Raw genomic sequence first — 19,862 nt, forward strand, 5'->3', positions numbered from 1 at the left:
AATAATACTCATTTTGCCTACTTCTTAGGATGGTAGCATCAGATAAAATACTTTAACTGTAAAATACTAAATTATAAGTTTTGATTTTTATTTAGGTTGTACCTGCACAGTTTAAAGAGCCAAATAGTTTACATGGTTATCAAAACAAACAGAAGCTTCCTGCCTGCTTCATTTCCCAGAAGCAATCACTTTCACCTCTTTTAGATGATGACTGTGACATTTACCTCCTAGTCTCTAACTGCTTGTGTTGCTACTAGATGTGCCACATAGCCAGGTGGTTAGGAGCATGGACCCTGGAATTAGACTGCTTAGGTCTGATCCATCCTCTGTTGTTTACTAGCTGCTTAGCCTCGCTGTGCTTCAGTTTGCTCATTTTAAAAAGGGAGGAAAACAGTACCTACCTCATAGGGTTGTTACAAGAGTTCAATGCATTTGCAAAGCCCTTAGAACTGTTTCTAACTCATATGCCCTATATTTGTGTGTGTGTTAAATAAAATACTCCTTACTTTTCTTTTAAATACATTTCCTTCTTTCTTTATTTTTGGCTGCATGGGGTCTTTGTTGCTGTGCGTGGGCTTTCCTTAGTCGCGGTGCTCGAGCTTCTCATCGCCGTGGCTTCTCTTGTTGCGGAGCCGGGCTCTAGGCGCGCGGGCTCAGTAGTTGTGGCACACGGGCTTAGGTGCTCCGCGGCACGTGGGATCTTTCTGGACCAGGGCTCAAACCCGTGTCCCCCGCATTGGCAGGTGGATTCTTAGCCACTGCGCCACCAGGGAAGTCCATCCTTGCTTTTGTTTTTGGCTTTATTAACTTTGTGGGTAGAAAATGAAGATTAACTTTGTCATGACCTACTCAGTTCGTCCTCCTTCCTCCTGGTCCCTCCTCCTCTGAATAGTTATGATTGCATCACTATTGATTATTCAGTGTTCTTGTAAAATATGATTACTTTTCCTATCCAGTCTAATGTCCTGCACTTGCCTCCCTCCTCCCACCCCAGCCATCTAGTATGTGTGGTACACTTATATATATATTTCTGTATACTATTTAGCATTTAGAAATGTTAGTGGGTTCCCCCACCCCAAGGTTTTATCTGTCATCATCTGTTTCCTCCAAGTTGCCTTTCTCCCCATTTTTGTATGTTTTGGGCTTAACCTTTTATGATAGAGCCTTTCTTCAGATGTCTGGCAATTCCTGGTCCTCTGCTTGTACTTAAGTGTAGGAGACTAAAGAGCTGATAAGAAGTTCTCAATGTGACTTGCTGACTGTTAGCTTTACCATAGGGTGATTTGGCTGGAATTCATTGTCTCCACCCACCCGGCCCCCCCTTAATTTTCTCTGTAGTAATCACTGATTCATCATTTCATCAAATGTCCCTTGAGATGTTCAGACATATTAGGTATTGTTATCAATTTTATCTTCCTGAGGAAGTCTCTCTCATATTTCTCTGAGCTTCATTCTGGACTGATTGCCTTTTAGACTTGGTATGCAACTATTAATATTTGTGGGATTCCTTTCACTGTCTTCTGTGGTTGGATCTCCATTTTCCAGTGACTCATGTCATTATTCATTCTTGGCTCACTTGATGTTTTAAAATGGCTTTAGCTTACCCTGTTACTTGTTCGATTCTTCCGTTAGGTAAAGAAGACTGGATTGGAAATTGTATTATTTTATAATTTTGCTCCATGGCTTTCTAGCTTCCACTTTGCTTTTGAGAAGTTTGAAGCCATTCAGATTCCTTATATATATTACATGTGACCTGTGTGTATGTGTTTTGTTTTTTCTTTTTTCCCCTATACTCTTGTTTATTCTCTCTTTCCATCCCTTCTCTCTTTCTTTTAAATCTCTGAAAGCTTTTAAAATTGTATCTGTTTTTAGTGTTCTGAAATTTTACGATGATGATGGGTTCTTATGTGGGTTTCGTTTCATTCAGGGTGCTGAGTACTGGTGTCCCCTTTCAGTCTGGAAACATCTTTTAATTCTGAGACTTTTTCTTGAATGAGGTTGTTGATTATTTCTTTCCAATTTCTTTTTTCTTTCTCAGACTCCTTTTATTGGGATAATGGACCTTCTTGACCAGTCTTCTGATTTTCTCATATTTTCTTTCCTATTTGCCATCTCTTTTTCTTTTTGCTTTACTTCTATTGAGTTTCCATGTATTATCATGTATTTGATTTCCAAGAGCTTTTGTCTTTGGGCCTTTTAAATAATATCTGTCCTGTTCTAGTAACAATAGTACTTTCTCTTAGCTGTCTGATCCCTGTGTGATCTGTGTCCTCCAGTTTTAGCTTTCTTAGTTGTTATTTGTTCGGCCTTTATCTTTTGTGCTGTAGCCTTTCCTTAGATGGTGGTTGTGTGTGAGAGTAGGGGAGTAAAATGCTGATTCAAAATTCTGAGCGTCTCGTTAGCTTTGCTTTATGGTCACCTGGCGGGGCATCCCTGTATATGTCTCTTCACGCAGTCAGCTTGTTTTCAGTATGTTCTCCTGCATACTTCTGTGCCTCATTTCCTCAGTCCTGGGATCTTGTGTTTTATATTCACCAGACAATATATTTTCAGTTTTTTGTTGGGGCTGGGGAGGGGCCGTTGGGATTTGTCGGGCTGGTTGCTTCTTAAACAGACTTTTAAACAATCTTCCTTATTTTAAGCACTCTCTCTCTCCCACATCCCACTTCAGATGTATGTGGTAACTGCCAATTCCTGAGTCTTTTGGGGATTTTACAGTTTAAATTGGGTTTGTTCTTGGCTTTCCCCACTGTTTGCTAAAGATTTGATTTCCTAGTGTTTGCTAAATAAGTCATTTGTCACTCAACCATCTGCTTTCCAGCTTCCAAATTTTTGTTGCTATTGTCTTTTCTACCCGTTCTCTCAGTTTTGTGGGTTTATGGCTTTATAGCTTAAGAAATTCCTTTTCTGTCATTTCAGTGGGGTTTTTAGGAAAGGAGTGTAAAATAGGTGTGCATTTAACATTACACATCTATTTCAGTTGTAGAATATTGCACTGTTAAATGTAAACAATGATACTCATTTTAACAATTCATGCTCCAAGATTTGATCTATAACTAGTACGTAAATTTTGAGTGGAATTGCTTGGCTTATATTCAGCAGAAATAATAATGGCATATAACTTGGTAGTTCAATTCACAGAAGTGATTAAGAATGTTAGGATTAGATTCAGTTAATATTTGTTGTCACATTTAACCACTCAACAACCTTGTGAATTAAGTTTTTTTCTAATTTACTGGTGAATAGACTGAAGCTTATTTAGTTTATTAGAGAAGCCAAGTAAGCTGTGTCAGGTTATATACATAACAGTAAAGTTGTATACATAACAGTAAACAGTAGGATAAAAAGCCATTTTTCCAATTCAAAATCTGGCGCTGTTTCTACTACTCATAAAGCCAACAGAGAGGTAAGGGTGATGCCCATAAGTAATAACAGAGTGGCTGAAAACCCGAAAAAGGGCAGGCTTTATTGACTTGTGTATTAGTACAAATAATGGGATTGTCATAGAACATACCAACATTTACGTATGAGCCCTTGGTGAAAAAAAAGTGGGGTAAAGTCGTAAGAGTGGTGTACCTGGAATACAGTAGATAGACATGTTAAATGAATTAATTTTAACATTTTTGGGGGAAGTTGTATGAAAATTATCTCTTCAGGAAAACCATTTTAATTTTCTAATAATTTAAATTCTGTCTTTGTAACGTTGACTTCAGAATTGCAAAACATGTAGATTTTATTTCTTATTTAGAAAGTTCAATTTAAAAATATGAAACTGCAGAGCATGCCCTGTTCTGGTGCGACAATATCAGAACCCTGGTTGGTTTTTGCTGTGTCACGGTGTCGTTAGGTTTTAATATCATGGTAAGAATATGCTTTAATGGCTTATTAAAATAAATTACATGAGGGAAAAAAATGATAAAGGATGTTTACATTATTTGAAAAGAATGATCTATAATGTTTTGGATTGCAGGTTGACTTTTTTCCTAGTGTCACATATATTCAAATGCCCCACTCTCCCCAACCCTTCACTTCTTCCTTACTAGTCAGCTTGACCTGAAAATCTTAACTTGACCTTTCAGTCTCAATAGGTCTAGTTGATCTTTGTTTTTCTTCCTTGAAACACCCACTCTCTTTTGCTTTCAGTGATATCCTGCTTAGTTTCTTCCCACCTTTCTGGCCACTCCTTTTCATTCTCCTTCAGTTCAGCTCCTCTGTCAGACTCTCAACATTGGAGTTTGTTTGGATTTGAGTCCTCTTCCCACCTACTGCCTTTTCCCTTTTCCCTAGGTAATCTGCTGTTCCATGGTCTGTATGCTCTCAACTCCTGAATGCATATCGTAGCCCACACTTCTCTTCTTAGCTCTAGACTGCTACGGTCCTCTGCCTTCCTGTTATCTCTGCTTATATTCTCACAGCCTCTCAGTCTCAACAGATCATAAACTTAACCTCTTCATTACCTACCCTCTCAAATTTCTCTTTTAGTCGTGCTCATTTTTTTTTTTTTTTTTTTGCGGTACGCGGGCCTCTCACTGTTGTGGCCTCTCCCGTTGCGGAGCAACAGGCTCCGGACGCGCAGGCTCAGTGGCCATGGCTCACGGGCCCAGCCGCTCCGCGGCATGTGGGATCCTCCCACACCGGGGCACGAACCCGTGTCCCCTGCATCGGCAGGCGGACTCTCAACCACTGCGCCACCAGGGAAGCCCAGTCGTGCTCATTTTAATAAATATTTCTTACTCTAGTTCTTCACTTAAGAAACCTGAGTCGTTCTTGATAGCTTCCTTTCCCCCACCCTCTGCATTCTGACCATTACATTCTAAATATATCTTGAATTTATCTTTTCTTTCCCCATCTGTGTTGCCACCACTCTAGTCTAAGGTAACATAGTCAGCTCTTAAAGCCCTGCAGTAGCTTCCTCACCAACTTCCTGCATACACTCTTGCCTTTCTCTGATTTTATGTCTGGTAGTCAGAGTGATGTTCTTAAAACGGAAGGCTGTTCAGGTCTCTCACTTGCCCCCAAACCCCCGAAGCCTTCCCATTTCTTGTAAGGTAATTACATTTCGCTTTTGCTCACTTCTGGCCTCACGTGCCACTTTCCCCCTACCTTTCTGTGTCCCAGCTGCCTCCTTTCGATTCCTCGGGTTGCCATCCTTTCTTGCTCCCTCCTCCAGGCTTTGGCGTGCGCTGTGTCACTTTCCCTCCATTCCTCCTTAAGCCTCACTGTCACTTTGAGAGGCCTTCTGTGACATACCAACCTAAACTTAGGTTCTTTGTTAATACTGTTTAAGATCACCTTGTTCTTTTATAGTGCTAGTACACTTTGTATTGCATAATTAGTTTTTGTTTTGGGGGATTATCTGTTTGATGATTTTAAGCTTCATGAACAGAGATGTTTGGTTTGCTACTATATATCCAAAGTATATCTCAGTGCCTTACAGTAGGTACTCAGTAAAAATCTGCTTAATGGAGAACTGAAGAAAAAATTTTTTAATATTGGCATAAGTTCAGCTTCTTTTTAAAAACACTACTATGATCTATTTGAAAGTTAACTAAGTTCTTTATAGATAATGTGTTATCACTATTTTCTCCTTTAATAGAGATGATTGAGAATTGATTACTTCTTTGCTGTATTTTGAGCAAAAAAGCAATGCTTTAGTTGCTGCTTTTAACAAGCATTGTATGTTTATTTTGTATTTACGTATGTTTATGACAGTAGAAGTTCTCCAACTTGAATAAAACAAACAAAAAACTCCACTTATTTCTAAATTAGAATGTCAGTATTCTTATCTCCTTTTGACTGGTTCAGCTGTTTAGCATAAATGATTCTCAAATATCGAAGTATTACCTTGGAAGTTCTTTGCAGTTTCAGCTGTTTAAAATATAAGCATTTAACTGGTGAAATGCCACTTGTTTGTATTAAAGGAGTTTTCTTTGTTAGACAGTATAGTAAGCATTGAGTTAATCACTTGTTTAAAATTCCTGACTGATCTGTTTTACTTATGGTCGTTGTAGTGACAACAAGTAATTGTTACTAAACTAGTAAGTTATGGGTTCTATGAAGGAAAAGAACCGTGGAAGAGATTTGGCAGTGATGAGAATTAGCAATCATTTTAATTGATTATATATGGGTATTAAATGGGAGTAAAGGGTATTAAGATATGAGGCCTTTACTTTTAAGGTTGGGGTAATTAAAAACAAGGGAAAATATAGAATCTGATGTTGTAGTGGGGTGATCATCAGAGGCTAGTTCTGAGAGTCTTTAAATGTTGTCATATTCTTTTCGTGGACATACCAGTGTTAAACCTTGTTTGGCTTAAAACCATATTTGTGTTGACTGGGGAGAAGATCTACTGTGGCTTGATCTTATTAAAGAATTAACCTTAGGTCATGGTGAACGGTATTGCCTTTTCTCATTCACTGAGCCGTAGGGTAAAGGGTACTCTTGAGCTTCTTGGGGTTAAGACAGATGAGATAGCATCTTATTTTTCCAGGCATCCCAGATTATCTTTGTAATATCAGGTCACTACTTAAGTTGAGGAACTCTTGATACTCTGTGTACATGCCTGAGTATTCCTTTTTTGAGTAAATTGTGGATGGATGGATTGATTATAAAGTTACTCATTGTTGATAAGATTTCATTCTCTCCCAGCTCACCTAGTTATCTAATTTCTTTGGTTATTAGGGTTAGTGTATATTTATATGGTACCAAACAGCATACCGACTAGTTAGGAACATATAAACGTACAATTGAAATACTGTCTAGCATTAATTTTTTGCTAACACGTGGCTGTGATAAATTTCTAGTGGTGATAGTAATAAAACCTGCCTCTTGTATGATTGGGGGGGGGGTTAAACAAAACTCTGAAATAGATTATATACTCCTGAGTCATAGCAGTCCTAAATTTTTTTTTTCTTCAGGACTTTTTTTTTTTTTGGCTGTGTTGGGTCTTCGTTGTTGCTTGCAGGCTTTCTCTAGTTGCAGCGAGCGGGGGCTACTCTTCATTGTCGTGCGCGGGCTTTTCATTGCGGTGGCTTCTCTTGCTGTGGAGCACGGGCTCTAGGCGTGCGGGCTTCAGTAGTTGTGGCACGCAGGTTCAGTAGTTGTGGCTCGCGGGCTCTAGAGCACAGTCTCAGTAGTTGTGGCACACGGGCTTAGTTGCTCCACGGCATGTGGGATCTTCCCGGACCAGAGCTTGAACCCGTGTCCCCTGCATTGGCAGGCGGATTCTTAACCACTGAGCCACCAGGGACGCCCATGTCCTAAAATGGACAGGATGCTTTTGTTCCATTTTCACAGAGGAAGAAACTGAGTCTTGGGTTCATTTATTCCGTCAGTAATTAAATATTGAGTTCCTGCCATGTATCGTATGCTGTTTTTAGCTTTTCATGGACAGACTACAACAATTTAGTAATAATAGTAGTAGTAATAGTTGTCGTAGGAGTAGTTGAAAATTATGGTACTCGTTATATGCTTGTTCTAAGCACTTTACATATATCAACTTGTTTAATTCTCAGAACCACCTTATGAGGTGTAAGTACCATTATTATCCGCATTTTGCAGGTAAAGAAATTGAGGAATAAAATGATTAAGTAATTTATTCAAGGTCACATAGCTAGAAAGTGGGAGCTGGGATTTAAATCCCAGTCTGGGTCTAGGTTTTGTGCTCTGCTGTCTCTGTAGGATATGATCAAAACCAAGGTGTTCTGACTGTTTTTTCCTACACTGGAAGGCACTGGGAGCTGCAGATATTTAACTCATTATATCCTCAGATACTCTTGTTTTGATCTTGGAAGTTCGGGTAGGGACGTTCCTCTTGTTCTTGTACTCCAGAATGTAAGCTCCTTGCGAGTAAGGATGTTACCCATCTGTTTTTACCTCTGTATTTCCACTGCATGCAGTATAACCTGATTCGTCGTATGTTCTGAGATATCTGTTGAATAAATGAGTGCAGATGTGTGGCAAAAACATACCCCACAATCATCTGGGAAAGGGATATTATTATTGCCAAATACTTTGCCGTCCTGTTACCATTATTGCATAGCAGTTTTGGTAGGAGTAAGGTTCAGTTCTTCTCGGATATGTTACTGTACCTATAACATTAAGTTCTCCGTCTCCCCCTCACTGGCCTATCAGATGGGTATATTTATTGAGTAGGTACTAGGTGTAAATCATTATCTAGTAATGGTGTGGGCACAGATGTAATCTAACATGGTTCTTGTTCTCAAGCAGTGTATGCTACATATACATGGGGAAATTAGAAGAGCTAAATAACACTTTTAAACAACACGAAATATGAAATCAAAGAATCAGAAAATTTGAGCTGGAAATCGTGATCCCATTCAACTTTTGGCTTATAGGTAGAGGAACAAGTTCAGAGAGGCTACGTGAATTCCTGACATAGTGCTACAAAACGTTTCTTAGACTGTAACTGGAACGCTAGCCTCCAAAATGACACAGGAAATTGCATTCAGAGTTCACAGATGGGATAGAATTGACCTTTGGTAGGTTAGGAAAGCAGTGTTGTTTGAACTGACTTTTCAAAAGTCTTGAGTTGAAGGAGAAAGTTTGAGGCAGGAGAGGGTTAATAAAAATGGGAGGAAATAAGGAGAACAGTCTAGGCGTAATTAAGGCAACAGTTGGGCTTAATGGAGTAAGTTAAGGAGGTGAAAGGAAGTGACTGAAGATTAAATTGGGAAGTGATTTTTGCCCTCAACACTTGCTAACTAACTGATGTTCAGGGAAAATTAGTATCAAAGGAATCCGTAATCTGGATTGGAGTGGGGGTACGCTTGGAACAGGGAGGAGAACTTAGGAAATTATGTTTTTCTGTTATTTGTTAACGAATGAAAGAAAGAAATTAGGGGGAGAGTGATTTCCATTGTAAAATGATTCAGTACAGGAACGCTTTGGTTAGCAAAATTTCTCAGTTTATAAAAATACTGTATTCACCTTCCTACCTGCTCTTCCCTTGAAGCAATGTTTTGTTTCTCTTGTGTTGAAAAAGAAAAAAAATAACCTAATTTCCCAGGAAAGCTATTATTTATAGCTGCAATTTTAAAGGTCTGAGGATAAGTGGTTATAACCTTCAGGTAGGATTTTTGGCAATTTAATCTTTTCATAGGGTTTATCTGTGCCTATAATCCAAAGCAGATGTGTCCCAAAAATATTTAGTAGTGAATAGAAATCCAGGTGAAGGTGAACTAAGTATTTAGGATTGGTTCTTTACTTTAGTGATCGTAGCTGCTTTCTTTTCATACTAACCAGGTTCCATTGCCAGTCTCTTCCAGGCATTGGAAAGAGGTGGAATTATTTCTTCCTATTTCCTGAGCACTCCTAGGTCTCTACCAAAAGGGAAATGGTAGAGATTTATTTAAATGAGAAAAGCATTAATGCTATCATTGACAATAAATGTGAGTAATTTGATTATTTTACTGACATTTAAAGTGCCACAAAACTTACTCTTTTATATTTTGGTGCATTGTTTCATTTTGCTTGCCATTAAAAAAATTCGAGAATATATACATGTATGTGTGGGTACACATACAAAGGAATGTAATTTTTTAAAGGGATGTTTTGAAAATGTCCTTAGATTACAGAATCTCCTGGGTATTTGAAAGGATGTAATTTATTGACTGTGTATATGCATAGCACTCTTTATATCCTTAAGGAGAGCCTACGTTGAATTTAAGAATAAGTGTATGTGTATATATACGTATGCATATACATGAAAGGAAAAGCTAACAGGTAACAGATTCAATTTATATTACTCTTCTATTTCTGGTCCCTTGTGTCAAGTTTTCTCACTCATTTATAAGTTATTGTATCTTAGAGTATTTATATCTATCTCTGTAAGCTTCTTGAAACATTTTAGGGAATGACTTGGGATAGAAAGCCAATAAATGGGAGAAGTATGGCAAGGTAGAATATGGTGTGTCATGAGAGGTCTAATAAAGCAGTATTGGGAGACAGAAGGTAAAGATCACATGCTTCTGAGGAGGTGACATTTGAGAGAAGTTTGATAGCCATGGGGATTAGTAAGTCACTTTAGTGGAGAAAACATACCAAAAAGGTTCAAGGTACGAGGAGTATTTATAGAAGAGAACACAGGACATAGTCTAAGTTGGTAAGAGATAGTGTCTGTATACAGGAATGTAGAAGGCAAGGCTAACTTTGAAAAGCCTTAATTAAAGGCAGGATTGCGAAGTTTGGACTTAATTGGACTTGGAATGGAGAACGCTTCTTGTTTTTGTAGAGTAGCCTGATCAGTGCTGTGTTTTAGGAAAGTGCTGACCCTACTTTGGATGTCTAGTTGCTCCCTTCCTTAATGGGGTATGAGAAGTTCAGTAATTCCTTTTCTGTCACTGGTGGAAATGGAGGCACATTTTCTTTGTGGTTGTGATCTGAGGTAATGGTTTGAACCAGTGACCCTGGCCTCATTAAGAAAGCTAAGAAGGTAAGGACGCAGTCCACACGTGGTAACACTCCACTTATCCAGAGTGGATAACCTAATCCTTTAGACACAGCTCTGGCTTCCAAAACTGCTTGAAATTGCCGTCACAAAGTAAAGCTATGTTTTGTTTTGTTTTGTTTTTTTCCCTTACTGTTTTTGCATAGCATTTCTGGTCCTTTTTAGACTTTTTTTTCCAAGTCTTATATTTTACTAGCTTTATCATTTTAAAGCAGATGAGGGGAGGAGAAGGGGAAAAAAAGGGGATTCTGAGGCATGTAAGGTGACGTTGGGAAAGTAGCAGTTTATAGCCTGACAGCAAGGTAGGAGTTAGAAATTTTAAGAAAACCCCAAAGAAATTTGATATGGTATTGAATGTTCACCAGTTGAAAGTTAGATTATGTTTTGTATATTATTTTAAGGAAGCATGAACACGAATGCATTCCCAGTGGTGTTAACTGCTGAGCTGTGGATAAGTATAAAGAGACAGTATTTTTAGTTGCCTGCCTCCACTGTATCATTTAACCATCAACAAATTAATATGCTGCTCCATGTTGCTTTTTTCCTATTCTAAAGTAAGGGCAAGTGTTTCGTGTTTTCCTAGCTTTCAGGCTGGTAAGATTATTCTGTAAGAAATTCATAATGTCTTATAAATAAATGTTAGACCTTTACAGATAGAAATTAGAGAGAATATTTCCAGTAGTAAAATTAAAAGTCCCTAATAGATGCTAAGATTGAAGTAATTGTTATTAATGATTTGTAGTTTTAGTGAAATTACTGATGAGTAAGTGACATACAGCTACCTGTTCTGTATGAGGTATTGTATAGATACCTACTTGTTATTTTGCTATAATATTATCCCCCCTGAGTTTTTCCTTTGAAATATCTTTATTACCTTTTTCAACACAGTAAATCAAATAATTGTACCAAGGAAAGCTGATTTCTCATTTCAGATGTTTTCAATCTCTTTTTTTAGAAATGGATAACCCAAACCATTTACTTTCTTTCATAAGGAAGTTTTTATTTATGCTTAATATAGTTTTGTTTGCTTGGTTGTGTCCTTTTAGACAGTTTTGTTTTGGTATTTTCAACAATGACAAGGATTCCGTTTCTATTGAGGGACATACTCCCATGTTTTAAAAATTACTTTTGAAAGATGGTATGCAGTGAAACTTATATTAGCCAGTTTATTTTGGAAGAAATGCTGCTTTGTAGTTACCGTTTTTGCTTGGTTTTTGTTTCTTCAAGTGTATTGTTTTGGGTGCAGCGTGGTGAGGCGAATTGAGTGAATGCCTGGTTCTGGCTGTAGTGCTGTCCACTGATCATGTGCTAATGAGCCATCACATGTCTGGGTCGTTCCTTCTCTTCCTGTTTTACAAGGCTTGGTCACTGTACAGTTTGTCTTAACTTCTCTTTCAGAGTCAAGCATGGTGCCATGTCTTGTCTTTGGTGGAGGTTCCATAATATCACAGAATTGTGAAATAAGGGATTGGACTGATTCCGAAGCTGTTCTTTATCTTCATTGTGTTCTTCTCCTCTTTGGGGATCTACCAAACATTATTTGCCAGTTATTCTCTGATATGACATCGGGATTTATATGTTTGTACACTGGATATATTTTATTATGAGGAATTTTACCTGTTTTGAGGTTCCGGGGAGGAAGGGTGGATCCAGAATGAGGAGGGTAGGGTAAGTCCAAACTAGGTATCGTAACTAGTTTTCTGCCTCCATTCTTGAATCCCATAATAATAAACCACGAAACTGCATCCCAATCCTTTTAGGAACAAGTATATTTAATGCTTATTGAAGGTAAATAATATTTGGATTAGCAACCTCTTTAACTCTTCTTTTTTGTAAATTTGTATAAAATTGATGATAAACTCATCGGGAGCCTGAGGATTATACGACAGATGATTCTAAGATTGCTTTCAGTGTATTACTGGCTGATATATTACTGTGGGTGAAATATTGTCAAGTAGCTTGGTCACGTAATGACTAAGTGATGGAGCTAGTATTCTACGAGGTGATTTGATTCCAAAGCTTGTACCACTCGGCTCTCTGTATCCGTGGGTTCTGCGTCCATGGATTCAACCATTCTCTGGTCGGTTGAATCTGAGGATGTGGGATCCACAGATGGGAGGGGCCAGTAGTATTGATACTGCTGTGGATTTGGTATCCACAGGTGGTCCTGGAGCCGATTTCCCCGTGGATACCGAGCAGTGACTGTATTCTGAAGCATTTTGGAGGTTGCCATGGCCCAGTGATAAGCAGCAAGATGTGACAGTGGACAACTGTAAACAACAGTCCTTAGCCTGCGAGCACGGAGCCATTTGGCCTTAGACACTTCTCGTTGGTTCCTCACTGTGGTGCAGCGGCTTGGTGCCCCTGTTGATGATCCTCGCAATCTGAGTTTAGTTATTTTTTCCTCGATACATTTTCTATTCAAAATGATTAAACTTTCCAAGTTTTTGCTGAAGAATAAACTTTTAATTTGGAAAATCTGCTTAAGTGGCATCCAATTTCTGAATAATAAATTGATATAAAGTTTTATGACATGAACATTTCAATAAATCAGACTGGTAGCCTTCCATTGGTCTCAGTGAGCTTTAAGTGTTACAAGCTGTTGATACCTAGGTTATTTTTTTTGTTTCATGTGATCAAATTACATTACAGTACTTTTTAAAGTAGAAAACTCACTTTAATCCCTTCAATCATAATAGCACATTGTGACTCAGATCTTTACTTCTGTACAGTTACAGCTTAGATTCACATCACATGCTTATTATTGGAACAAGAAAATGCTAATTTACATGAAGGTTTTTATATTAAGTTGAAAAACAGGATTTATCTAGTCTTTTCGCTCATTAACCTAGAAGGGGAAGTGTATTTTTTTTTAAATCTAAGACAATTGTATTACGCATTAATTCAAAGTTTTTCTAAAGCTACTTTCCTTAATTTCTATTATATTTTTCCTGATTTACAAACATTGGAACTATAGAAAGAAGCAATTGGAATTTTTTTTGAATTGTAGTTAACAGTAAAGATTTATCTTAAAGGATATAGTAGCTTAATTAATCATTTAATAGTAATGCAGTATAAATCTTACTCACATGTTCCATAATTTTACTTTCCAGTAAGATGAAATAGCGAAAAGCTGCTGAAAGTCAGTAATTTTCACATCTTGTACAGTTGATTGCATTTCTAGACATTTTACTTATTGACATGCTTTCAACAGCCTAAAAAATATCTGCCACTCTTCCCAATCCATGAGGCAGTCACATTGAAGAGAGAGTGTTTTAAAGTGAGGTTACCATTGTAAAATGGATAGGCTAACTAACAGACTCACTTTGGGATTTTTCTTTATGTAAAGGTTTAGTTATGTTTCCAGTTATATTCAGATTCTTAGCCCATGAGGATCTACCAGTAGCTTCAGTTAGCTTTTTAAGAAATCGACCCAATGTGCAAAAGCAAAAACAAGTAGACACATTGGCCTAACAGAAACCTAGCTGTGCTGTATTTGGGCTTATGAATATGTGACCTAAATGCCATTGATACCAATGGTCTGAGTTAGAGGCTCAAAACATGAATAGGGGAGAAAAAAACAGAGAAATAGAAAGGTAGTAGAAGACCATTAAAGGGGATGGTAGGGAAGGAGGAGGATCTGGTGATAGTCATAATTTATTAAAGTTTTGTTGCCTACATCTGTAAATCTAGCTATATAAAGCATTTTAGAAAAATTACCTAAACTAGTTAAGCCATTGTCTGTTAGCCCAGGAGACTTTTTACATTTACAGTATTTCTGTTCTTTTTTGGTATTGTGTTGGTTTATTTATTTAAGAACTATTTATTAAATGCTTGTTATGTATGTTAACACTGAGCAAAGGTGCTAAGGATGCAAAGAAAAAAGGTCATGAATTTGGTCTTAAAGAGTTTTATCTAGTACCCTGAAGAAATAGCCTAAGATCTTGATACATCTTCCGAATTATCCCAAGTTATATTATGCTGAGCTCTGTGTGTGATGTGCGTGACAGCTTTTTTATTCACACAAGTTGATAAAGCTAGGCTGTCGACCAATGAGCACAGAGCATAATAAGCATTAGCCGTGGCATCAGATGTGGCGTCTGATCTTGTTTACGCTACCTCTTCCTTGTATGACCTTTGTGAATGCACGTGTAAGCCCAGTTTCCTTACCTGTTAAATGGGAGTAATAGCTATCCTTACACTGTTGTGGGGAGGATTAAAGGAGAGGAAGTAAGTAATGCACCTAGCTCAGTTCTTAGTTTTGTACACGGTGGCTGCTCTTATTGTGCCGAATGAGAATGAGTCCGTTCCTTTCTTACCCACTGTAAATTAAAACTAAAAGCTTGTCTACATATTTAGAGACTGTCTCCCCACTATAGCCTTCGAGACAAGTGATTCTGCGTCTTTGTGACATTTTTGGTTGTAGCCTTTCTCACCTTGGGCTCCATAAGAGAATTAATGCCTACAGGAAAAGAGTGACTACTTTCTCATTTCTCTTAAGAATAATGTATATAGTATCACCATTCCAGATGCATAAGGTGAGTAGTGAATGTATTACATATAATGGAGGCATCAGGGATTAATTCTTTTGCTGAATCCCAGGATGCTAGTACTACATCTGACTATTGGAGAAGTGCTTCAAACTTCTGAAAGTTACGGAAATAAAAGTTGTTACAAAGCACACTTTCCTCTTTCTTAATGGGGGCAGGGAATATGTAGAAGGAATGTAGTGTCATGTAGCAGTTTGTTGATACTCCAGAATACAACCATTTCCCTAATCAAATGATTCTGAAACTCTTTCATTGTAAAGATTGTTTTAGACAGGCATAATGCCCTGAAGACCATCTGTTCCATACTCGGTCCCATATGGGACTGACCACTTACCTCCTTAGAATGAATGGAGTTAATCAGTTTATTTTAAATAAGATAATGAGTCAGTACCTGTTTTTTAAGTTTCAAAGATTCATTGAACTGGATTTTGAAATCTAGTTTAAAAGTTTCAAAACTAGTGTTTTGGGAATACTAGTTCTTCAAGTAAAAAAAAAAAAGTAGTTCTAGAGCCCAAGAATTTGGGGGAATGCTTTTTGACATATACATCTTAGAGATGGACATTGCATTTTCGTTTATTGAAGATTGAGAAATTCTGCAGAAGGGAGACAGTTTTACTTATTGACTCCAACTCCTTTGAACATACAGCACCTGTTAATGTCCTATAGACCCAGTGTGTTTTGGAATACACTTCGGGAAATATTGATCTGCTTCATTGTATATGTGAGAATATTCTGGGTCATATAGCTAAGTGATGGCAGGCCTCAACTGTATCCCATCTCTACATTTATTATTCTACGTGAACAGTTCTTTTTCTGCTATACCACCCTCTTTTCTGTAAGTATTTGATTTATTTTAGAAATAAAAATATAATTGTCATGTGAAAGTATATACCAAGCATATACCATCTGGCAGAAGTTTAAGAACATATTTTGAGAAGTATAGCACTGACATATTTGCAGCCTCATTTAATTGGCCCTGTCATTGTGAATGGTTTGCAGATCTTAGGGATGGCCTTCATACGAGTTTACTATATTCCTGGGGGGAATCTAATTAACTAGATTCAAAGATAAACATTCAAAGATAGGGAAGCTAATCAGAATTGGTTCTATGCTTTCATTAGTAAAATATAGAAATTTTACTAACTTTGTTTTTCTTATGCTTTAGAGTTAAAGCTTGACATTGCTAACAAAGGAGCCAATTAAACAGTCTCATCTCCCATTTATCCATTTCCCGTGTTACACTTATTTGAGCAATGGAATAAGAAAGGAGTACCGAAAGGGATGTCAAATTCTGAGAAAAATTGAAGTCTTCTGGGGACTAAAAGGATTTATCAAAAGAGTGAAAAGAATGGGTATTGGAGATGTTCCTGAAGATGTATTAGTAGATTAAGGTCTTTTTGGCTCTTTTGGGAATGTCTTTGAAGATAGACCACCATAAAACTGCAGGAAGTCAGAGCTTTTAGAGTATTAATACTAGCTGCATTCGGCAGTATCAGAGATTTGATTCAAGTTTTGAAGGAAGAACGGAAAAAGGTTTTTTTCCTACTCAGAAATACTGTAATCTGGTATTCTGAGTAAAATTTAAAGGAGTGCCTTATTAAAACATGTGAAGGAATATACATGAATTTCATTTCTTCGAGGAGGTATGTCCACATTTGTCGTTTTCTCACTTGCTAAATTGAAAACTTGAGTTCTGGTAGTAGTGGCACTTTCAAGGCCTTAACCCAAGATCTGTGATGGCTTTACAAAGTTGTGTTGATAGCCCATACAATGGTAACTAAACTTCATGTATCTGTTTTATATCAAATCATATTTCTTAAATTGTTGATTATTGATGGTGGTGATATTCTTTTCCCTTCGTACCTTTTCACCATGTTCTTTTTGGCAGTTTTTCCTTTTCAAGACCTGGATTGTGACTGTAAAACCTTATTTACAAAATGTTTGGAAAGTAGAATCGGCTGTGAAAGCTGTGAATGGTTGGTAAAATACCAGGATTAAAGGTTTGTTCCAGGATTTAAATTTAGTATATAGCATATCAGGTTAGGCATTTTTTATTTTTCTGGTTTGTAGTTTCATGACTGTGTAGATATTAACTACCTGATGAGTATTTGACAAACACAGGCTTTCTTAGTTTCTGATGGTTTACTGACATGGGCCCTGAAGTTCAGGATGCCCTCTCTCTACGACTTACGGATGTGTTGGCCTTATGACTTTCTTTTTGTTACTGCAGGCTCAATGGCCAGACAAGTTATATAACTTAGAATAGGGTAGATTAAAGGTGTTATTTGTAATTAGATATTTGTCCTGTCTTTTCAAAAGCCTACCGCATTTTATTGATAAAGAATTTGAAAGCATCCTGTTCTTGTATAAAGTGCTGAGTGCTTCTGATACCATACCTCCCTTGAGATGAGTGTATTTATATTGATTTTTATTAGACTCAGGTTGGGATGAGGAAGGGAATGACCTTCCTTTGATTCTGTCTTTGTGTACAGAAGAATTTGGGTAGATATAGTGAAAGCTATCTGTAAATAATATTTAAAATATATTAAAATTGAGGACAACTACAACGTCCATACTGAATATTATACACTCAGTGACAAACTAAAGACTGTTCTCTGGGTAGCAGAATTGAGCTCTGAATTAGTAGAGAATAAAATGCAATTTGTTATTGCTATATCATTATTCTAATCATGCTTGTAACAGAAATGATGACTTAAATTACAGAATTTTATATAATTTTTAAAGTACATTAAGGTAATTGAACTCATTAAACTCTTTGAGATTTTTATACATTTAAGAGAGTATCCTATATATTTATTTGTTAGGCAGGTCAATAGATATGTGACATATAAACTAGAAATTAAAATTCTGCATTTTGCTTTTTTGTAGATACTTTAAAGATGAGAGGAATTTTGGATTACCTTTTCAACAAAGTTTTAGATACAGGTCTTTCAGCTTCAATAGAAACATCTGTTGTTCCTAGATATTTATGTTGTTGATATTGAGTTTTGCTGTATTTTACTTCTAACTCTTATTGCCTTGTCAAACTTTCCTGGGTTGATAGAAATGGCAAAGCAAATAACTGTCAACTGATCTATGTTTAAATGAAATAGAAGGAGAGAATTTCAGAATTCTACTTAAAACATTTAATCTAGCATTTTATCATATACTAAGTATTTTGAAAGAAAATGATTGTTAATCAAAACAATATGATTTGGAAAAGTATAAAATTAGTGAAAACTGAGGATCTTGGAGACAAACTGGCTTTTCAGTTTCCTGCTCTACAGCCTACTAGGTGTGTGATCTTAGCCGAGTTACTTTACTACTTTGTGCCTTAGTTTCCTTATCGGTAAAACTGTGATGATTGTACTGTATATGTCATTGAGTTATTGTGAGGATCGAATGAAGCAGTATATATATATAATGCATAATATATTGCTGTATACTAAGCTCTCAATAAATGTTAACAAAATTAAACAAAAGTTTATGTATGAATATTGTAACTGACTTTATAAGTGAAGGTGTATTATTTGGGAGTTTTATAATTTGACTTTTAGCAAAAAAATGTTAGAGGGATATTTATGGTGCTATAATACATTGTTTCTTATGGAAGTTTTTAGGGAAAATGAGCAGAAAATTTTATTCCTTCCATTTTTATTATGCAGGAATAAAAATTCATACATGGTAATTTATTTTTGTTTATTGGAGTATAGTTGCTTTACAATGGTGTGTTAGTTTCTGCTGTACAGCAGTGTGAATCAGCTATATGTACACATCTATCCCCTCCCTGTTGGACGCCCGACCCCTCCCACCCCCGCCAATCCCCCCCATATAGGTCACCACAGAACACTGAGCTGAGCTCCCTGTGCTATATACAGCAGGTTCCCACTAGCTAGCTATTAGTGTGTGTACATACATGGTAATTTAAATTTGAAGACTTTTTAAGCCACTAACTCTATTATATGTTTGCTTTAGTCTAAAGTTAATTTCCACTCTAGTTTAACATAAACATAATTCAGTTTTTGTCTTTGTAGGAGAGAAGATATTTTTTGATCTCTCATACTTTCTTCTGAATCAAAGTTCTCTGTATGGAGAACTATTTATCAAAGAAATTAAAAAGCATAAGCAAGGGCTTCCCTGGTGGCGCAGTGGTTGAGAGTCCGCCTGCCGATGCAGGGGACACGGGTTCGTGCCTCCGTCCGGGAAGATCCCACATGCCGCGGAGCGGCTGGGCCCGTGAGCCATGGCCGCTGAGCCTGCGCGTCCGGAGCCTGTGCTCCGCAACGGGAGAGGCCACAACAGTGAGAGGCCCGCGTACCGCAAAAACAAAAGCATAAGCAAGACTGTCACCATCTGATTACTTTTCTGATATTAGTACAGAACATAATGCTGTCATTTCCACTAGAATTAGTTTTTAAAGAAAGATCGGAGTGAACTTTCTGTCAGTAAAAATTGTAGATTTATATTTCTTCTCAGTGAACATTCCATAGGTATGTCACATATTCAGAACCTTTTGTTTTATATTTTTAACTTTATTTTAAAATAAATTTAGACTTAACAAAACGTTGCGAAAATAGTACATAGAGTCCCCGTATACCTTCACCCAGCTTTTCCTAATATTCATAGAAGAAATATAGAAATCGGGAGTTAACATTAATACTAACCAATCTGTAAGCTTATTTGCATTTTGACCATTGTCCATTAAATTACCCTTTTTGGTCCAGGATCCTATCTAGAATTTTACAGTGTACTTAATTGTCATGTCTCTTTAGTCTCCTTCAATCTGGGCTAGTTCTTCATTCTCTTTGCCTTTTGTAACCTTGACAGTTTTGAAGAGTACTAGC

The 19,862-nt window shown here is 37.1% G+C and overlaps 1 protein-coding gene across 6 annotated transcripts in view; it reads left to right on the top strand.

Annotated features, from left to right (window-relative positions):
- The window catches only part of TSC22D1 (TSC22 domain family member 1), a 137,030-nt gene that overhangs the window by 7,246 nt on the left and 109,922 nt on the right, over window positions 1–19,862 (top strand). Inside the window, exon 2 of one of the 6 annotated variants that reach the window (XM_032610985.1) lies at window positions 12,630–18,735. The exons of the other annotated variants lie outside the window; for them this stretch is intronic. Within the exon in view, the coding sequence (XP_032466876.1) occupies window positions 12,630–12,681 (52 nt within the window). The 3' untranslated portion in view covers window positions 12,682–18,735. Of the gene's footprint in view, window positions 1–12,629; window positions 18,736–19,862 lie in introns of those variants that run through there. 6 annotated transcript variants of the gene reach the window in all.

The sequence above is a fragment of the Phocoena sinus genome, chromosome 18 (genome assembly GCF_008692025.1).
Source record: "Phocoena sinus isolate mPhoSin1 chromosome 18, mPhoSin1.pri, whole genome shotgun sequence".
NCBI classification, from domain to species: domain Eukaryota; kingdom Metazoa; phylum Chordata; class Mammalia; order Artiodactyla; family Phocoenidae; genus Phocoena; species Phocoena sinus.